The sequence below is a fragment of the Rattus norvegicus genome, chromosome 1, assembly GCF_036323735.1.
Source record: "Rattus norvegicus strain BN/NHsdMcwi chromosome 1, GRCr8, whole genome shotgun sequence".
NCBI lineage: Eukaryota > Metazoa > Chordata > Mammalia > Rodentia > Muridae > Rattus > Rattus norvegicus.
This window is the reverse complement of record NC_086019.1, coordinates 16,677,866-16,693,436: the sequence shown is the minus strand read 5'-3', so window position 1 is coordinate 16,693,436 and position 15,571 is coordinate 16,677,866. Positions and strand designations below refer to the sequence as shown.

General features: G+C 44.8%; 1 protein-coding gene across 3 annotated transcripts in view; it reads right to left on the bottom strand.

Annotated features, from left to right (window-relative positions):
• Map3k5 (mitogen-activated protein kinase kinase kinase 5) overlaps positions 1–15,571 on the bottom strand; it is a 218,513-nt gene that overhangs the window by 30,463 nt on the left and 172,479 nt on the right. For 2 of the 3 annotated variants that reach the window (XM_039084822.2, XM_039084825.2), the window contains 4 exons: positions 8,198–8,303; positions 4,335–4,492; positions 2,040–2,217; positions 1,271–1,291 (listed from right to left, as the gene is read on the bottom strand). In XM_039084822.2, the coding sequence (XP_038940750.1) occupies positions 1,271–1,291; positions 2,040–2,217; positions 4,335–4,492; positions 8,198–8,303 (463 nt within the window). Of the gene's footprint in view, positions 1–1,270; positions 1,292–2,018; positions 2,218–4,334; positions 4,493–8,197; positions 8,304–15,571 lie in introns of all 3 variants that reach the window. The other variant, NM_001277694.1, reaches the window with a different exon arrangement.

The following is a 15,571-nucleotide window of genomic DNA, read 5'->3' as shown; positions in this document are numbered from 1 at the left end:
CACGGCCCCCACGCTCCTTCAGAACACTAGTATTGTCTCAGAATCAAATCTGGGAAGCAACCAGCACAGCGTGACAGCTGAAATAAGCTTCTGCATGTCACGTATGAAGAAGAGGTAACAGAGGCCAAGGGATCAAAACTGACTTCTGTGTCATGTGGGGTGCTCAAAAAACTAAGAAGCACTGTGGGGTGGACCCTGAGGAAATGCAGGGGCTGCTTTCCATATCCCAGGATGCCCGTGGATAACGGAGGCAGCAACCTAGTCCTGTCTTAGAGCCAGCTCCCAACTCAGAATCACAGAAGGACAACCGTAGTGACAGTGACTGGAGAAAGTCTGGGGACTGGGGAAAGCCTGGGCCTCTACTCTAGGCTGACTGGCTCTGAGGCAGCTGAGCAGCGGGCTGAGACCTGCTGGTGCTAACCTCCTGCCACAAAGGACATTAAAGCGCTCTCACTCCCACCAGCCGCCCACCACAGCCAGGCGCCTCCCCCCATTACTCTTTGAAATGCTTTCGTTGACCTGAGAGCAAACTGGACTTCTCGGTTAGGATTCGCAAACACAACTCTTTGCCCACTAGAGTGCAGTGTACTGTCCTAAGATGCCCAAAGAAGGTTTCATCCCCCCCACCCCCCAAAAAAAAGGCCTAAGTAGCCAACTGGCTCACAGATTTCATCCAACTGATGATTTAAGAAAATGGTCACTACCCTGCACTCAGGGAGCAATGATTCGGGTCTTCGTTATGGAAGAGGCATGTGTTTGTACAGGAAGGAGCTGAGCCAGGCTCACAGCTGTGTGAATCCTTAGTGTTCAGACTCCTCCCAGGTAAGCTGTGGTGGGGAGGAGAGCAAGAGGGAGAGGAGGAGGAGGAGGAGAAAGGGGGAGGAGGGGGAGGAAGAGGAAGAGGAGGAAGAGGAAGAGGAGAAGGGGGAGGAGGGGGAGGAAGAGGAGGAGGAGAAGGGGAGAGGAGGGGGAGGAAGAGGAGGAGGAGGAAGAAGAAGAGGAAGAGGAAGGGGAGGAAGAGGAAGAAGGGGAGGAGGGAAGAGGAGGAGGGGGAAGAAGAGGAGGAAGAGGAGGAGGAGAAGGGGAGAGGAGGGGGAGAAAGAGGAGGAGGAGGAAGAAGAAGAGGAGGAGGAAGGGGAGGAGGGAGGAGGAGGAGGAGGGGGAGGAAGAGGAGGGGGAAGAAGAGGAGGAGACCATAAAAAGTGTGGCAATGTATCAGTCACACTTTGCCAGTTCTCAGGTTAGTGGGCAAGAGTAAAACCCAACTCACCATTCGATCCAGTCGAGAGAGCTGTGGGGGGAGGGGAAAAAGCAAACAGTGTACATTAGCGCCGTCGTTAAACTGGGCAGTCAGAAAAACCTGAGCCCTTGAAAGGGGTCAATGTCATTTCCTGCTATCCATCTGCCCATCCTTATCTAAGTCAAACACCCGAATGCCAAGGACAAATGGATCTGTTACCCCATCTCTCCTGAAATGAATTATGGAGTCACTGACAAAAATTCGCTTATAATTTACACCTCTATGTTAATCGTTGCTAGCAACCAGACCCCCTGTATTCCTTCCTCCTTTCCTTTCTTTCCTCTCATTTTTGACAACTGTTCAGAAACAGTCCCTGGGAGGTGGCGGGTATTTTCTACGGCCTCCAATTAAAAGGCTTCATTAACTAGATGTTTGGGAATTTAATAGTTTTGTTACAGCCGGTAGCCCACTGGTGGCAATGTGGAGTTTCCACCCTGAAGGACCAGAGTTACCTCTTTCACACTGTAGCCTTTATTTCCCAATGCTAGAAAGTCCTGGCGGCTGATACAGTAACCACAGTCTATGGGCTGGGAGGTCATTACGGAGGAGGCCCCAGCATTTGGGGAATGGATAGTGATGTGACTTCCCGATACAGAAGCAGATGCCTGAAAGCAACGTGCTGTTTGCACCAATTAATTTCCAGTGACACAGTAAGTGGATGCTCCTTATAGAAACGCTCTTCCCTTTAAACACTTACTATTTAGAAACTGACCCACACCCTCTCCGTGCAACCACATACCCGAGAGTTTGGGCTGTGTCTTCTTCTTTTTGCTGGAAACTTTTAGGAACTCATCAACAAGCAGGTCATTAGCACAGGCTCTCTTGTCAGGGTCTGGTTCAAAACACTTCAGTATGAACGCCTTGGCCTCGGCAGACATGGACTCTGGGATCTCGGGGTGGACCTTAAACATCCCCACCTAAAGCGAAATCAGAAGCACACTGAGTCTCCCAACAGTCCTCTCTCACTGCATCCCCTCACTTGCCCCTTTTTCTTTCTCTCCTCGCAGTGGTCACCAGGGCTTCATGCATTAAGTGGCCTGACACTGCGCTGTGTCCCCAGCCTGCCCTGTGGCGTTTCCTCAGCTGATCTGAGATGTGCTTTCCACAGACTACAGGGCACTTCCAGACTTTTGTAGCTTTAGCAACGATGCAGAAAGGGTAACTAGCCAAAGACAGGGTACAGGGTAATAAGACGTTCCTTCAAAACCCGTGAATGCTCTAATATACACCACACTCTAAAAAAGATATTTTGCTGAGCTCACTGAGCTGTTCAGAGCAGCTATATGATAGGCACGGGGGCCGCAGTTTTTCTGTTTGTGGACATCACGGAACCCTCTCTGCAACTAGGCGAACTATCGTCCTACTTACCCCCATGAGGAAAACAGGGCTTCAGAAAGAAGCACCTTGATTTGTTTTGCTTAAGGCTCATGTTCCTTCCCCACCTCAAATCACCACCGTCAAGAAATATTTAGGAGCACTTTGAAATTAAAGCATATTTTATACTGCAGTTAGAATCAACTTCTATTAGTATCTCAAAGGGTCGGGGCAGGTGAGATGGCCCATTTAAAAGCACTTGACAATCAAGCCTGAGAACCTGATGTTTGACCCCTGGGACCCAAGGTGGAAGAGACACGTTGTCCTCTGGTTCTTCACATACATGACAGCAGGTGCACACACACACACACACACACACACACACACACACACACACACACACACACACTCACTCACGGTTTCACACATACTGTACAACTCAATGATGTCTTCATGTACCTTGTTATATACAAATGTATCCTAAGAAGTAATGATGGATTTGTAATAACTATTTACCCTTGATGTCAAAAAATAATTCTAGGTGCTTTGCACAGATTATCTCATATCCCTCAGAAAATTCCCGTGAGAGAACCTGCTTTGCTCCTTACTCTGTACCTATTGATAAGGGGGTTCAATAATCTATCTGCCCAATGATCCATGCACGCTGACCCTGCTGGAGCTTGCATCGGAACACGGTATAGCAGTGTCAGAGACTGTGGGATCCAGCCTGAGACCTTATCGCTTCTCATGAGCAGTGGAGGCTGCCTTCCAGGACTGGAGGTGTGCGAACCTATCACCTGATAATTACCACATTAGGAATAATAAACAGCATCTTCCAAAAGTGCTGTCGATGGAGCTTAGTGTAAGGGATAGAACTCAGAGATTCCAATGCGCACTCTTCATTTGCATACCAGCTTTTCAACAAGTGTGAGGTAGATCGCCCTTGGTACAAACGGGGACGGTACACAAGTATCACAGGGTCCCTGGCAAGAAGCCATCTGCAGAGGGGCGAGGGCTGTGTAACTGGCTGAGGCTAACAGTTACGCTCAGAGGTCCCTGCGGTACAGAGCAGGGACCGGAGCTTCCTGGGAGACAGGCAGCTTGGCTGGGAGGACTTTAGGGTCACTGCCTTGTCCAGACCTCTGCTGTCCAAATTTCAGGCCTGTATATTTCTATATCACTGCCCTCTGCACCCGGGGTGGGGGTAGGGGTGTGTTCTCACTTTCCAGAATTACTTATGGGAAAACAGACAGAAGGAACAGTCTAGGGAAATAAAGTTAGTTTACTCAAGACGGCAATTATATCCTTTATATGAATGGATTCTTTAAACCTTTGTTGCAGATTTAAATGTTACTTTGTGGAATTTTTGCATTCCTACGTGCCTTACCACTGCCACAGATCCCCAGGCCCTCAGAATGCTCTTACAATTTTCTTCCATGGGAAACGCCCACACTGTCTCCCAGAGTGTAGAGTCCTATGTCATTTACACTGGGCTGTAAGAAGCTTACACGGAATCTCAGTTTAGAACGGAGGAAACTGAGGTGAAGGCGTAGGGTGGACTGCAGTGGGGGAGAAAAGCTCTCCTCGACCCCGACTGTGGCTCAACGAGTGCTTCCTGGAGCTTCTCCCCTAACAAACTCTGATACCCATGCATGCACAAAACACCCGTCAGCTATACGAATCTTTCACCCCTTTGTGTTTAACGTGTCGTGTGTGTGACCTTGAACATGGCTGCCTGGGGCTCTCCTAGTTCATAAAACGGTGGTTTTCCAGTAGCCATTTCGATGATCGTACAGCCCAGTGACCAAATGTCGGCGGCCTTTCCATAGCCTCGTGGTCCTTTATCGATGATTTCTGGCGCCATATACTGAAGGGTACCTGGGAATAATGCAAACACATTTCCACTTTAGAAAGGCAAAGAGGGATACTTAAGGATCATTTTAAATTTTCCACATAAATAAAACAATTAAGAAAATATGATTCAGGTCCCAATATCTCATCTTTCTCCGAGATCCAGCATTCTCTGCAGTTAGTAAAAGTAGAAATGTACGTGTTCACACTGGACTTGTATCACTGAAACAGAACAGTTCATCGATAGCATTTGGTTATGCGTGGTTTAAGGCTAATGTGCCCCTCTAAGGGATGCCTTAGAGCCTTAACCATAGTTGGTCGGTTTGGTGGTGTTGTTGTTCAGAACAGTAGGGAATACAATATATATATTTCTGCATTCAGTTCTTCCAATCTATGGCGACTCTATGTGTACTTTTCCAGAGAAAAATCTAGTTCTTTCGCTGATCTCATTCAAGCTATATAGTCCCCAGTTCCTGAACCTAGTATTTGACTCATAGATTCCCATCGTGGAGATCACTGTGGTTGGAGAAATGAGCTGGGACAAAGGCGAGTCCCAGTGCCACCAAAGATGGGAGCAGAACAGTGGTTATGAGACGCGGCCGGAAGTATGGACGTGAGAGACTGGGCGATAGGAGTCAGTCAGCACTGTGTGATAGAAACTAAGGAGAAAGACGTCTACCCCATGGCAAAGACAGGAGGTAGCAATAAACAAGAGTGTGCTTGTGTTACAAACAAACAAAAACAAACAAACCAACCCAACAACAACAAAAACCAAGAAACTAGAAAGGGGATTACACGGTACCCATCAGTTGTGCAATCCTTCATGTCTCAAGAGGAAGGACCCACACGGACAGACCTATGGATGAGCAGACAAAAATAACGAGCACCGGGATTCTGAGAGCTATGATGAAAAATAATTAAAAAACTTCTGGTGTGCGTGGCTCTGTATATTAAATAAATTCCTACTGTGGGTCTTAGCAAGACTTTAAGGTAGCGGTTCTCAACCCGTGGGTCGTGACCCCTCTTGGAGTCGAACGACCGTCAGATTCTGCGTTATCAGATGTTTACATTATGACTCATGACAGGAGCAAAATTACAAAGTAGCAACGAAAATAATTTTATGGTTGCGGGGGTGGGGGAATGGGGGGATGAGGGGCTGGGGGGGGGGAGCTCACCACAATATGCAAAACTGTGTTAAAGAGCCACCACTTTAAGACGGTTAAGAATAAACTGTTTAATGGATCAAAGACAGGTCACGAACCCCGCTTTGAGGTAAATAGTAAGAGTGGACAAGAATAAACTGAGCAGGAGAGGGGAGGAGGTATGCAGAGCCAGTGGGAGACAGGGTGTGGTGGAGAGGGGCAGTGGAGGGAGCCTTTTGGTGTTAGTTCTGGCTTTGAGGAAATGCAGGAAAGGCTTTCCTCCTGGTGCTAGGTGAGTGAGAAGCAGGGTCTGAAAGGCACTGGGCTCCAAGGCAGGATACACCTTGTCAGACATAAGGGCTTTGGCTCTGTTTACTCTGCATGGAAGTCACTGCGGGCTCTGGTTGACATTTTGGCTGCAATGTTGAGGGTGAACAGGAGGGGGCAGAAGTGGAAGCAGAGAGGCTGTGCGAGGCAGCCGGGACAGGAGAGCTGTGACACTGGAAGGGTGACAGCCCATCCCGCTTCTTCCTTGATGGTGGGACTGCAGCGTGAGAAAAGGCGCCAGTGACAGCCAAAGTCTCGAGTGGCCCTCAGTGGAGATAGGCAAGAGTGTGGGTGGGAAAGGTTTGAGGAGAAGGTAATTAATTCCACTTAGCATGTTAAGTCTAGTTCAAACCTCAGATCTTTACTAAACAGTCTTGTGACCTTGGGCAAGCGATTTAGTCTCTTTGAACCTTAATGTTCTCACCATAAACCAGGATAATGATGCCTCATAATTAGGGTTTATGTACAAATTTCAGTGTGTACAATGCACCATGCACCCAAGCGAAGTATGCAGTCAGAACACTGTAAGTGATGACTACCCTCTGCCTTGCCCCTCACCCACATCACCACGGTCTGAAATAGAGCCAGGTCTCTCCTACATTCAGCAACGGTGATGAGGCTTCTTGACCCCGAGACAATCAGGACTACAGAGCCCACTGTGTTGAAAGAACCAAGGCCTGCACACCAGGGCTCTCAGATCAGCACTAAAGAGAGATCTGAGTGCATTAGTCATACACTGTACACATTGCCTTCCTGTGTGGCCAGTGGGAGAGGTACGGGCCCAGGGCCCCCGGTGAGGACTCCTTCCCTGCAATGCCTTGGGAGATTAAGGACAAAATTTCAAGATGAAAAGAAGATATTAAATCAACATCCTGCCCTCAAACATTGCAGAAGTAGGAATTCTCATCTCCCAAGTTGCTAGGTCTGGGCAACATCTAAATCTCGGCTTGCCAAGCTGAGGGAGAATGAGGGAAGAAGTGCAAACATGGGGGGAGTTGCTAGTAGGCTTGAGTTCATTTTAAAATACGTCGTAAATATGGGCAATCCTGTGTCTGAAATACATCGGAGTGTAGGAGGCGGTGTAGACTGGTGGATCTGAGAGACATGCAGGATCCCTCCCCTCCTCCTGCCCGCCTCTGAGGACACCAGCACAGATGCAGAGTAAGCCGGGGAGGAAGGTGGACTGCAAGCTAGTGTGAGAAGAGCAGAGAGAGAGAGAGGAAACCCTGAGCTCAATCACAGACAAACTGCCGTGACCACTGGAGATGTCTCCCTCTTCTTCCCACCAACGTCCCTATTTGCAAAACGGAGGCGTTTCCATCTACCACAGAGGATTCGAAAACGGGGACATCTGGCCATCTTGCTTTACATTAAATAAAAAATTAGTCACGGACTCCTTAACCTTTCTTTTAAGTCAATCTCTAAATCTCTGTCCCTGCCCTCCTCCTCTAATAATGATGGCACCCAATGCTCCTGGAGAGGTAGCTTGAGAACATGGCGGAGAGACGTTTTCGCTGGCTCGGTACCTAATGGGCAGTCATCCATCTGTTGAGCTCTGTTTTCCTCTTGGCTGCCTCCACCCTCGCAGGACTCTGCCTCTGAGGCTGCTCAGTCACTGCGTTGCCTAATTTCTCATCTCTCCCTCTTCCAAGCGGATGAGTCACTTCCCCTTTTCCGAACCGAAACCTTAGGGTTATTTATATTGTGGAGTGGGGGGATTGATTCCCGGGAGAAAACAGAGTAAGAAGGAGGGAAGCCGGAGCCTAGATAGGAAGTGGTTGGAGTATGAGTAAGAATCAGAGAGGCGGGGTTGGGGATTTAGCTCAGTGGTAGAGCGCTAGCCTAGGAAGCGCAAGGCCCTGGGTTCGGTCCCCAGCTCCGAAAAAAAAAAAAAAAAAAAAAAGAACCAAAAACAAAACAAAAAAAAAAGAATCAGAGAGGCTGGGCTAGCGCATGTTTGTCAACAGCAGTTTTGTGGGAGGGTCACTGTGGCTGTAAGGCCGGTCAAGAGAAAAAAAAAAAAAAAGACCGGGAAACAAAAAGCAAGTAAGTAGCCTTCAGTGGTTTTCGCACAGGCTGAGCCACTCCGAACCCCAAGAAGACAGAAGGGGAAGTCAGACCCGGTACACCATTTTCCAGTGAGCGTCGGGCAATCTCAGCGTCGGTGTTCGTGAGAAACCTTAGTTTATCTCTCACCTGATGCTGGGGCTTAGCAATTACACTTTTAATTATCCCAGATGTGTATCATTAGTGGCGAACGTACCTGTAAAGGTTTCGGTGCACGGGTTTATGCCAGCAAGCCTCTTGGATGTCCCAAAGTCAGAGATCTTGAGCACGCCACTGTAGGTATTAATCAATACATTGTCACCCTGGGGAAAGAACATCCCAATCAAAACGTTATCTTTTCACTGATGCTGTTTGTGGCTGACTTGAGCCTGATAAAAGTGCCCTCAGAGCAAACAATGACATCCGTACGACCGTGCTCTCCACTAAGCAGTTTATCCCAGGACAGAGTTCTTTTCAGTACAGAGTTCTTAACATAATTTTTGTTTATATGCTATCAGTTGTTTATAATCTTCTCTTCAGGTCACAGGTTCAAACACGGCCCCGAGGGGAGAGCTCACACAGTTACAGTTAGCCTGGATCACCTGTGGACTGGATCTATATAAATGACTTCCTTAACTTCCCGGGCCCTTTACATTCTCCTCTCTGTTGTTTCTTACTTTCCGTGGACTGCGTAGGACGCTAAGCCACGGTTGACACTCCTGAAGACGTAGTCAAGAGAAAACGGCCACACAGTGGCCACAGCCATCTCTGCTCATTAGCATTCCGAATTCTCAGCTCTGGATGTATTATGCTCACCATTTATCCCTTTTGGCCATGTGATCTCTGCCCTAAAGTGAACACAGCACGGACACACACGTGCTCAGGCATGTGCCCCATCCAGTATCAGTCTGGCTATGTATGGACAGGCTCCACAAGAAAAGTCCTCTCTTTGTACAGGGGTGCACCCCAGAGTAAAAGCCCTCAGCTTGCTTGCTCTAAACAGTGAAATGTCTGAAATGTCCTTTTTTTTTTTTTTTCAACCTCCTGGTTCCACTGTTTGGCTCTGTACTCACCAAAAGGTGAATTCATTTGGTTTGTTTACAAAAGGAAGGACATACTTTAAGAACGTCAGGCTCTATCTGAACTTTATTATTTTTTGCTGGTGGAAAACGTAGGCGGTACCCTGCAAGATACAGGGATAGACATAGACCTTCCTGAACGGGACTTCATTTGCCAAGGAATTAAGCCAAACAATTAACGAGTGGGACCTTATAAACTAAAAAGCTTATGCACAACTAAAGAAACAGTTAAATCGAGCTCCCTGCACCCAAATCCCATGGGGGAGACAGCTGAACTCCCAGAAGTGAGGACAATCCTGAGATCTCAGGGCAGATGGCCACATCTGCTCATATTGCTGGCCCAAAAGGAACCTGCTTAGTGGCCTCTAGATACAGGAATATAGGAGCAGTCAACAGCAGGAACCTGCTGGTTTCTGACTGCACCCGGAACTGAACTGAACCGGTCCCACAGCTCCCTGCACCAAAATCCCATGGGGGAGAGAGAGCTGGATGCTCAGAAGTGTGGACAATCCTAAGAACTCAGAGGAGACAACTACTTTGTGCCCATATTCCTGACTCAAGATGAAACCGCCTAGTGCCATGTGTGCCCTCTGGGCACAGGGACCTAGGAGCAGTCAAGGGCAGCACCTTTTAGGTTTCTGCCTGTACCGAGAGCTGATAGTCAGTTGCCAGGAGCGCCTACACACCTGAGAGCAGAGGTAAGACCAACTCTTCTACACCAAGCAACCTGCCTGGAGGCTTCAGGTCACACAAACCCAGGAGCAGCTCTCTGTTCCTAGGTCTGGCGGAAAGAAAATAGGTCTATAGGAGTGCTGACACACAGGCCTACAGGAGGGTCAAGCCACTGTAAGAGACAGCAAGACAAGCTAACACCAGAGACAACCTGAGGGCAAGAGGCAAGTGCGGAAACCTAAGCAACAGAAACCAAGACTGCTTGGCATCATCAGAGCCCAATTCTCCCAGCAAAGCAAATACTGGATATCCAAACACACAGGAAAAGCAAGATTTGGATTTAAAAATCACATCTTATGATGATGATGGAGGACTTTAAGAAGGACATAAATAACTCCCTTAAAGGAATACAGGATAACACAAGTAAACAAGTAGAAGTCCTTGGAGAGGAAACACAAAAACAAATTAAAGAATTACAGGAAAACAAGGAATTGAGAAAAAAAAAGGAATTGAGCAAAATCATCCAGGATTTAAAAATGGAAATAGAAACAATAAAGAAAGCACAAAACAAGACAACCCTGGAGATAGAAAACCTAGGAAAGAGATCAGGAGTCATAGATGCAAGCATCACCAACATATTAGAAAAGAAAATCTCAGGGGCAGAAGATACCATAGAAAACATCAACATAACTGTCAACAATAATGTAAAATGCAAAAAGCTCCTAACCCAAAACATCCAGGAAATCCAGGACACAATGAGAAGATCAAGCCTAATGATAATAGGTATAGAAGAGAGTGAAGACTCCCAACTTAAAGGGCCAGTAAATATTTTTAACAAATTTATAGAAGAAAACTTCCCTGCCCTAAAGAAAGAGATGCCCATAAACATGCAAGAAGCCTACAGAACTCCAAATAGATTGGACCAGAAAAATTCCTCTCGTCACATAATAGTCAAAACACCAAACGTGCAAAATAAAGAAAGAATATTAAAAGCAGTAAGGGAAAAAGGTCAAGTAACATATAAAGGCAGACCTATCAGAATCACACCAGACTTCTCACCAGAAACTATGAAAGCCAGAAGATCCTGGACAGACGTCATACAGACCCTAAGAGAACACAAATGCCAGCCCAAGTTACTGTATCCAGCAAAACTCTCAATTAACATAGATGGAGAAACCAAGATATTCCATGACAAAACCAAATTTACACAATATCTTCCTTCAAATCCAGACCTACAAAGCATAATAGATGGAAAACTCCAACACAAGGAGAGAAATACACCCTAGAAAAAGCAAGAAAAGCAAAAGGAACAAAACCAAAAGAAGAGAGACACACAAACATAATACCACCTCTAACAACAAAACAGGAAAAAACAATCACTATTCCTTAATATCTCTCAACATCAATGGACTCAATTCCCCCTACCCCCCAAAACCATAGACTAACAGACAGGATATGTAAAGATGACCCAGCATTTTGCTGCATACAGGAAACACACCTCAGAGACAAAGACAGACACTACTTCAGCGTAAAAGGCTAGAAGACAAGTTTTCAAGAAAATGGTCCAAAAAAACAAGCTGGGGTAGCCATTATAATATGGAAAAAAATCAACTTTCAAGCAAAAGTTATCAAAAAAGATAAGGAAGGACACTTCATATTCATCAAAGGAAAATTTCACCAAGATGAACTCTCAATCCTAAATATCTATGCTCCAAATGCAAGGCCACCTACATACATAAAAAAAGCCTGACTAAAGCTCAAAGCACACATTGCACCTCACACAATAAAAGTAGGAGATTTCAACACCCCACTCTCATCAATGGACAGATCATGGAAACAGAAATTAAACAAAGACATACAGAAACTAACAGATGTTATGAACCAAATGGACTTAACAGATATTTATAGAACATTTCATCTTAAAAGAATATACCTTCTTCTCAACACCTCATGGTACCTTCTCCAAAACTGACCATATAATCAGTCACAAAACAGGCCTTAACAGATACAAGAAGATTGAAATAATCCCAAACATCCTATCAGATCACCACAAACTAAGGCTGGTCTTCAATAATAACAAAAATGACAGAAAGCCCACGTATACATGGAAGTTGAACAATGCTCTACTCAATGATAACTTGATTAAGTAAGACATAAAGAAAGAAATCTAAGACATTTTAGAATTTAATGAAAATGAAGGCACAACATACCCAAACTTATGGGATACAATGAAAGCTGTGCTAAGAGGAAAATTCATAACTCTGAGTGCCTCCAAAAAGAAACTGGAGAGAGCCTATATCAGCAGCTTGACAGCACACCTAAAAGCTCTAGAACAAAAAGAAGCAAATACACAAAAGAGGAGTAGAAATCAAGCAGTAATGAAACTCAGGGCTGAAATCAACCAAGTAGAAACAAAAAGGACTATACAAAGAATCAACAGAACCAGGAGCTGGTTCTTTGAGAAAATCAACAAGATAGATAAACCCTTAGCCAGACTAACCAGAGGGCACAGAGACAGTATCCAAATTAAGAAAATCAGAAATGAAAAGGAAGACATAACAACAGAATCTGAGGAAATTCAAAATATTATCAGATCCTACTACAAAAGCTTATATTCAAAAACTGGAAAATCTGGAGGAAATGGACAATTTTCTAGACAAATACAGTACCAAAGTTAAATCAGGATCAGATAAACCATATAAACAGTCCCATAAGCCCTAAAGAAATAGAAGCAGATATTAAAAGTCTCCCAACCAAAAAGAGCCCAGGACCAGATGGGTTTAGTGCAGAATTCTATCAGACCTTCATAGAAGACCTCATACCAATACTGTCCAAACTATTCCACAAATTAGAAAGAGAAGGAGCACTACCAAATTCCTTCTATGAAGCCACAGCTACTCTTATACCGAAACCACATAAAGACCCAACAAAGAAAGAGAACTTCAGACCAATTTCCCTTATGGATATCGACGCAAAGATACTCAATAAAATTCTCACAAATGAAATACAAGAACGCATCAAAACGATTATCCATCATGATCAAGTAGGCTTTATCCCAGAGATGCAGGGATGGTTCAACATATGGAAATCCATCAACTTAATCCACTATATAAACAAATTCAAAGATCATTTCATTAGATGCTGAGAAAGCATTTGACAAAATTCAACACCCCTTCATGATAAAAGTCCTGGAAAGATCAGGAATTCAAAGCCCATATCCAAACATAGTAAAAGTCATATACAGCAAACCAGTAGCTAACATCAAACTAAATGGAGAGAAACTTGAAGCTATCCCACTAAAATACAGGACTAGACAAGGCTGCCCACTCTCTCCCTACTTATTGAATATAGCACTTGGAGTCCCAACCAGAGCAATCAGTCAACAACAGGGATACAAATTGTAAAGGAAAAAGACAAAATATCACTATTTGCAGATGATATGATAGTATATTTAAGTGACCCCAAAAGTTCCACCAGAGAACTACTAAGCCTGATAAACAGCTTCAACAAAGTGGCTGGGTATAAAATTAACCCAAACAAATCAGTAGCGTTCTTCTACTCAAAGGATAAACAGTCTGAGATAGAAATTAGGCAACTGACACCCTTCACAATAGTCCCAAATAACATAAAATATTTCGGTGTGACTCTAACCAAGCAAGTGAAAGATCTTTATGACAAGAACTTCAAGTCTCTGAAGAAAGAAATTGAGGAAGATCTCAGAAGGTGGAAAGACCTCCCATCCTCGTGGATTGGCAGGACTAATATAGTAAAAATGGCCATTTTGTCAAAAGCAATCTACAGATTCAATGCAATCCCCATCAAAATTCCAACTTCATAGAGATAGATAGAGCAATTTGCAAATTAATTTGAAATAACAAAAAACCCAGGATGGTGAAAACTATTCTCAAGAACAAAAGAACTTCTGGGGGAATCATCATCCCTGACTTCAAGCAGTATTATAGAGCAATAGTGATAATAACTGTATGGTATTGGTACAGAGACAGGCAGGTAGATCAGTGGAACAGAACTGAAGACCCAGAAATGAACCCACACAACTATGGTCACTTATTCTTTAACAAAGGAGCTAAAACCATCCAATGGAAAAAAGATAGCATTTTCAGCAAATGGTGCTGGTTCAACTGGAGGAGAGCATGTAGAAGAATGCAAATCGATTCATTCTTATCACCCTGTGCAAAGCTTAAGTCCAAGTTGATCAAGAACCTCCAAATAAAACCAGATACACTCAAACTAATAGAAGAAAAAGTGGGGAAGAGTCTCGATCACATGGGCACTGGGGAAAATTTCCTGAACAAAACATCAGTGGCTTATGCTATAAGATCAAGAATTGACAAATGGGCCCTCATAAAATTGCAAAGCTTCTGTAAGGCAAAGGACACTGTCATTAGGACAAAATGGCAACCAACACATTGGGATAAGATCTTTACCAATCATATATCTGATAGAGGGCTAATATCCAAAATATACAAAGAACTCAAGAAGTTAGACTCCAGAGAGTCAAATAACCCTATTAAAAATGGGGTATAGAGCTAAACGAAGAATTCTCAGCTGAGGAATATTGAATGTCTGAGAAGTACCTGAAGAAATGTTCAACATCCTTAGTCATCAGGGAAATGCAAATCAAAACAACCGTGAAATTGCACCTCACACCAGTCAGAACGGCTAAGATCAAAAACTCATGGGAGAATAGATGCTGGTGAGGATGTGGAGAAAGAGGAACACTCCTCCATTGTTGCTGGGATTGCAAGCTGGTACAACCATTCTGGAAATCAGTCTGGAGTTTCCTCAGAAAATTGGACATTGAACTACCTGAGGATCCAGCTATACCACTCTTGGGCATATACCCAAAAGATGCTCCAACATATAACAAAGACACATGCTCCACTATGTTCATAGCAGCCTTATTTATAATAGTCAGAAGCTGGAAAGAACCCAGATGCCCTTCAACAGAGGAATGGATACAGAAAATGTGGTACATCTACACAATGGAATATTACTCAGCTATCAAAAACAATGACTTTATGAAATTCGTAGGCAAATGGATTGGACTAGAAAATATCCTGAGTGAGGTAACTCAATTACAGAAAAAACACACATGGCATGCAGTCACTGATAAGTGGATATTAGCCCAAAAGCTCAAATTACCCAATATACAACCCCCAGACCACATGAAACTCAAGAAGGAAGATGACCGAACTGTGGATGCTTCACTCCTTCTTAAAAGGGGGAACAAAAATATCCATAGGAGGTGATACGGAGGCAAAGGTTGGAGCAGAGACTGAAGGAATGGCCTGCCCCACATGAGACATACATACATACATACATACATACATACATACATACATACACACACACACCAAAATTAGATAACATGGATGAAGCTAAGAAGTGCATGCTGACAGGAGCCTGATATAGCTGTCTCCTGAGAGGCACAGCCAGAGCATGTCAAATACAGAGGTGAACGCTAGGAGCAAACCACTGAACTGAGAATGGGACCCCATTGGAGGAATTAGAGAAAGGATTGAAAGAACTGAAGGGGTTTGCAACCCCATAAGAACAACAATGCCAACCAACCAGAGCTCCCAGGGACTAAACCACTACCTAAAGACTACACATGGAGCGACCCATGGCTCCAGCTGCATATGTAGCAGAGGATGGCCTTGCTGGGCACCAGTGGAAGGAGAAGCCCTTGGTCCTGCCAAGGACAGACCCCTAGTGTAGGGGAATGTCAAAGGTAGTGAGCAGGATGGGAGGGTGGTTGGGGATGGGAACACCCTTAAAGAAGAAGGAGGGGGGGTGGGTTAGGGGGTTTATGTCCAGGA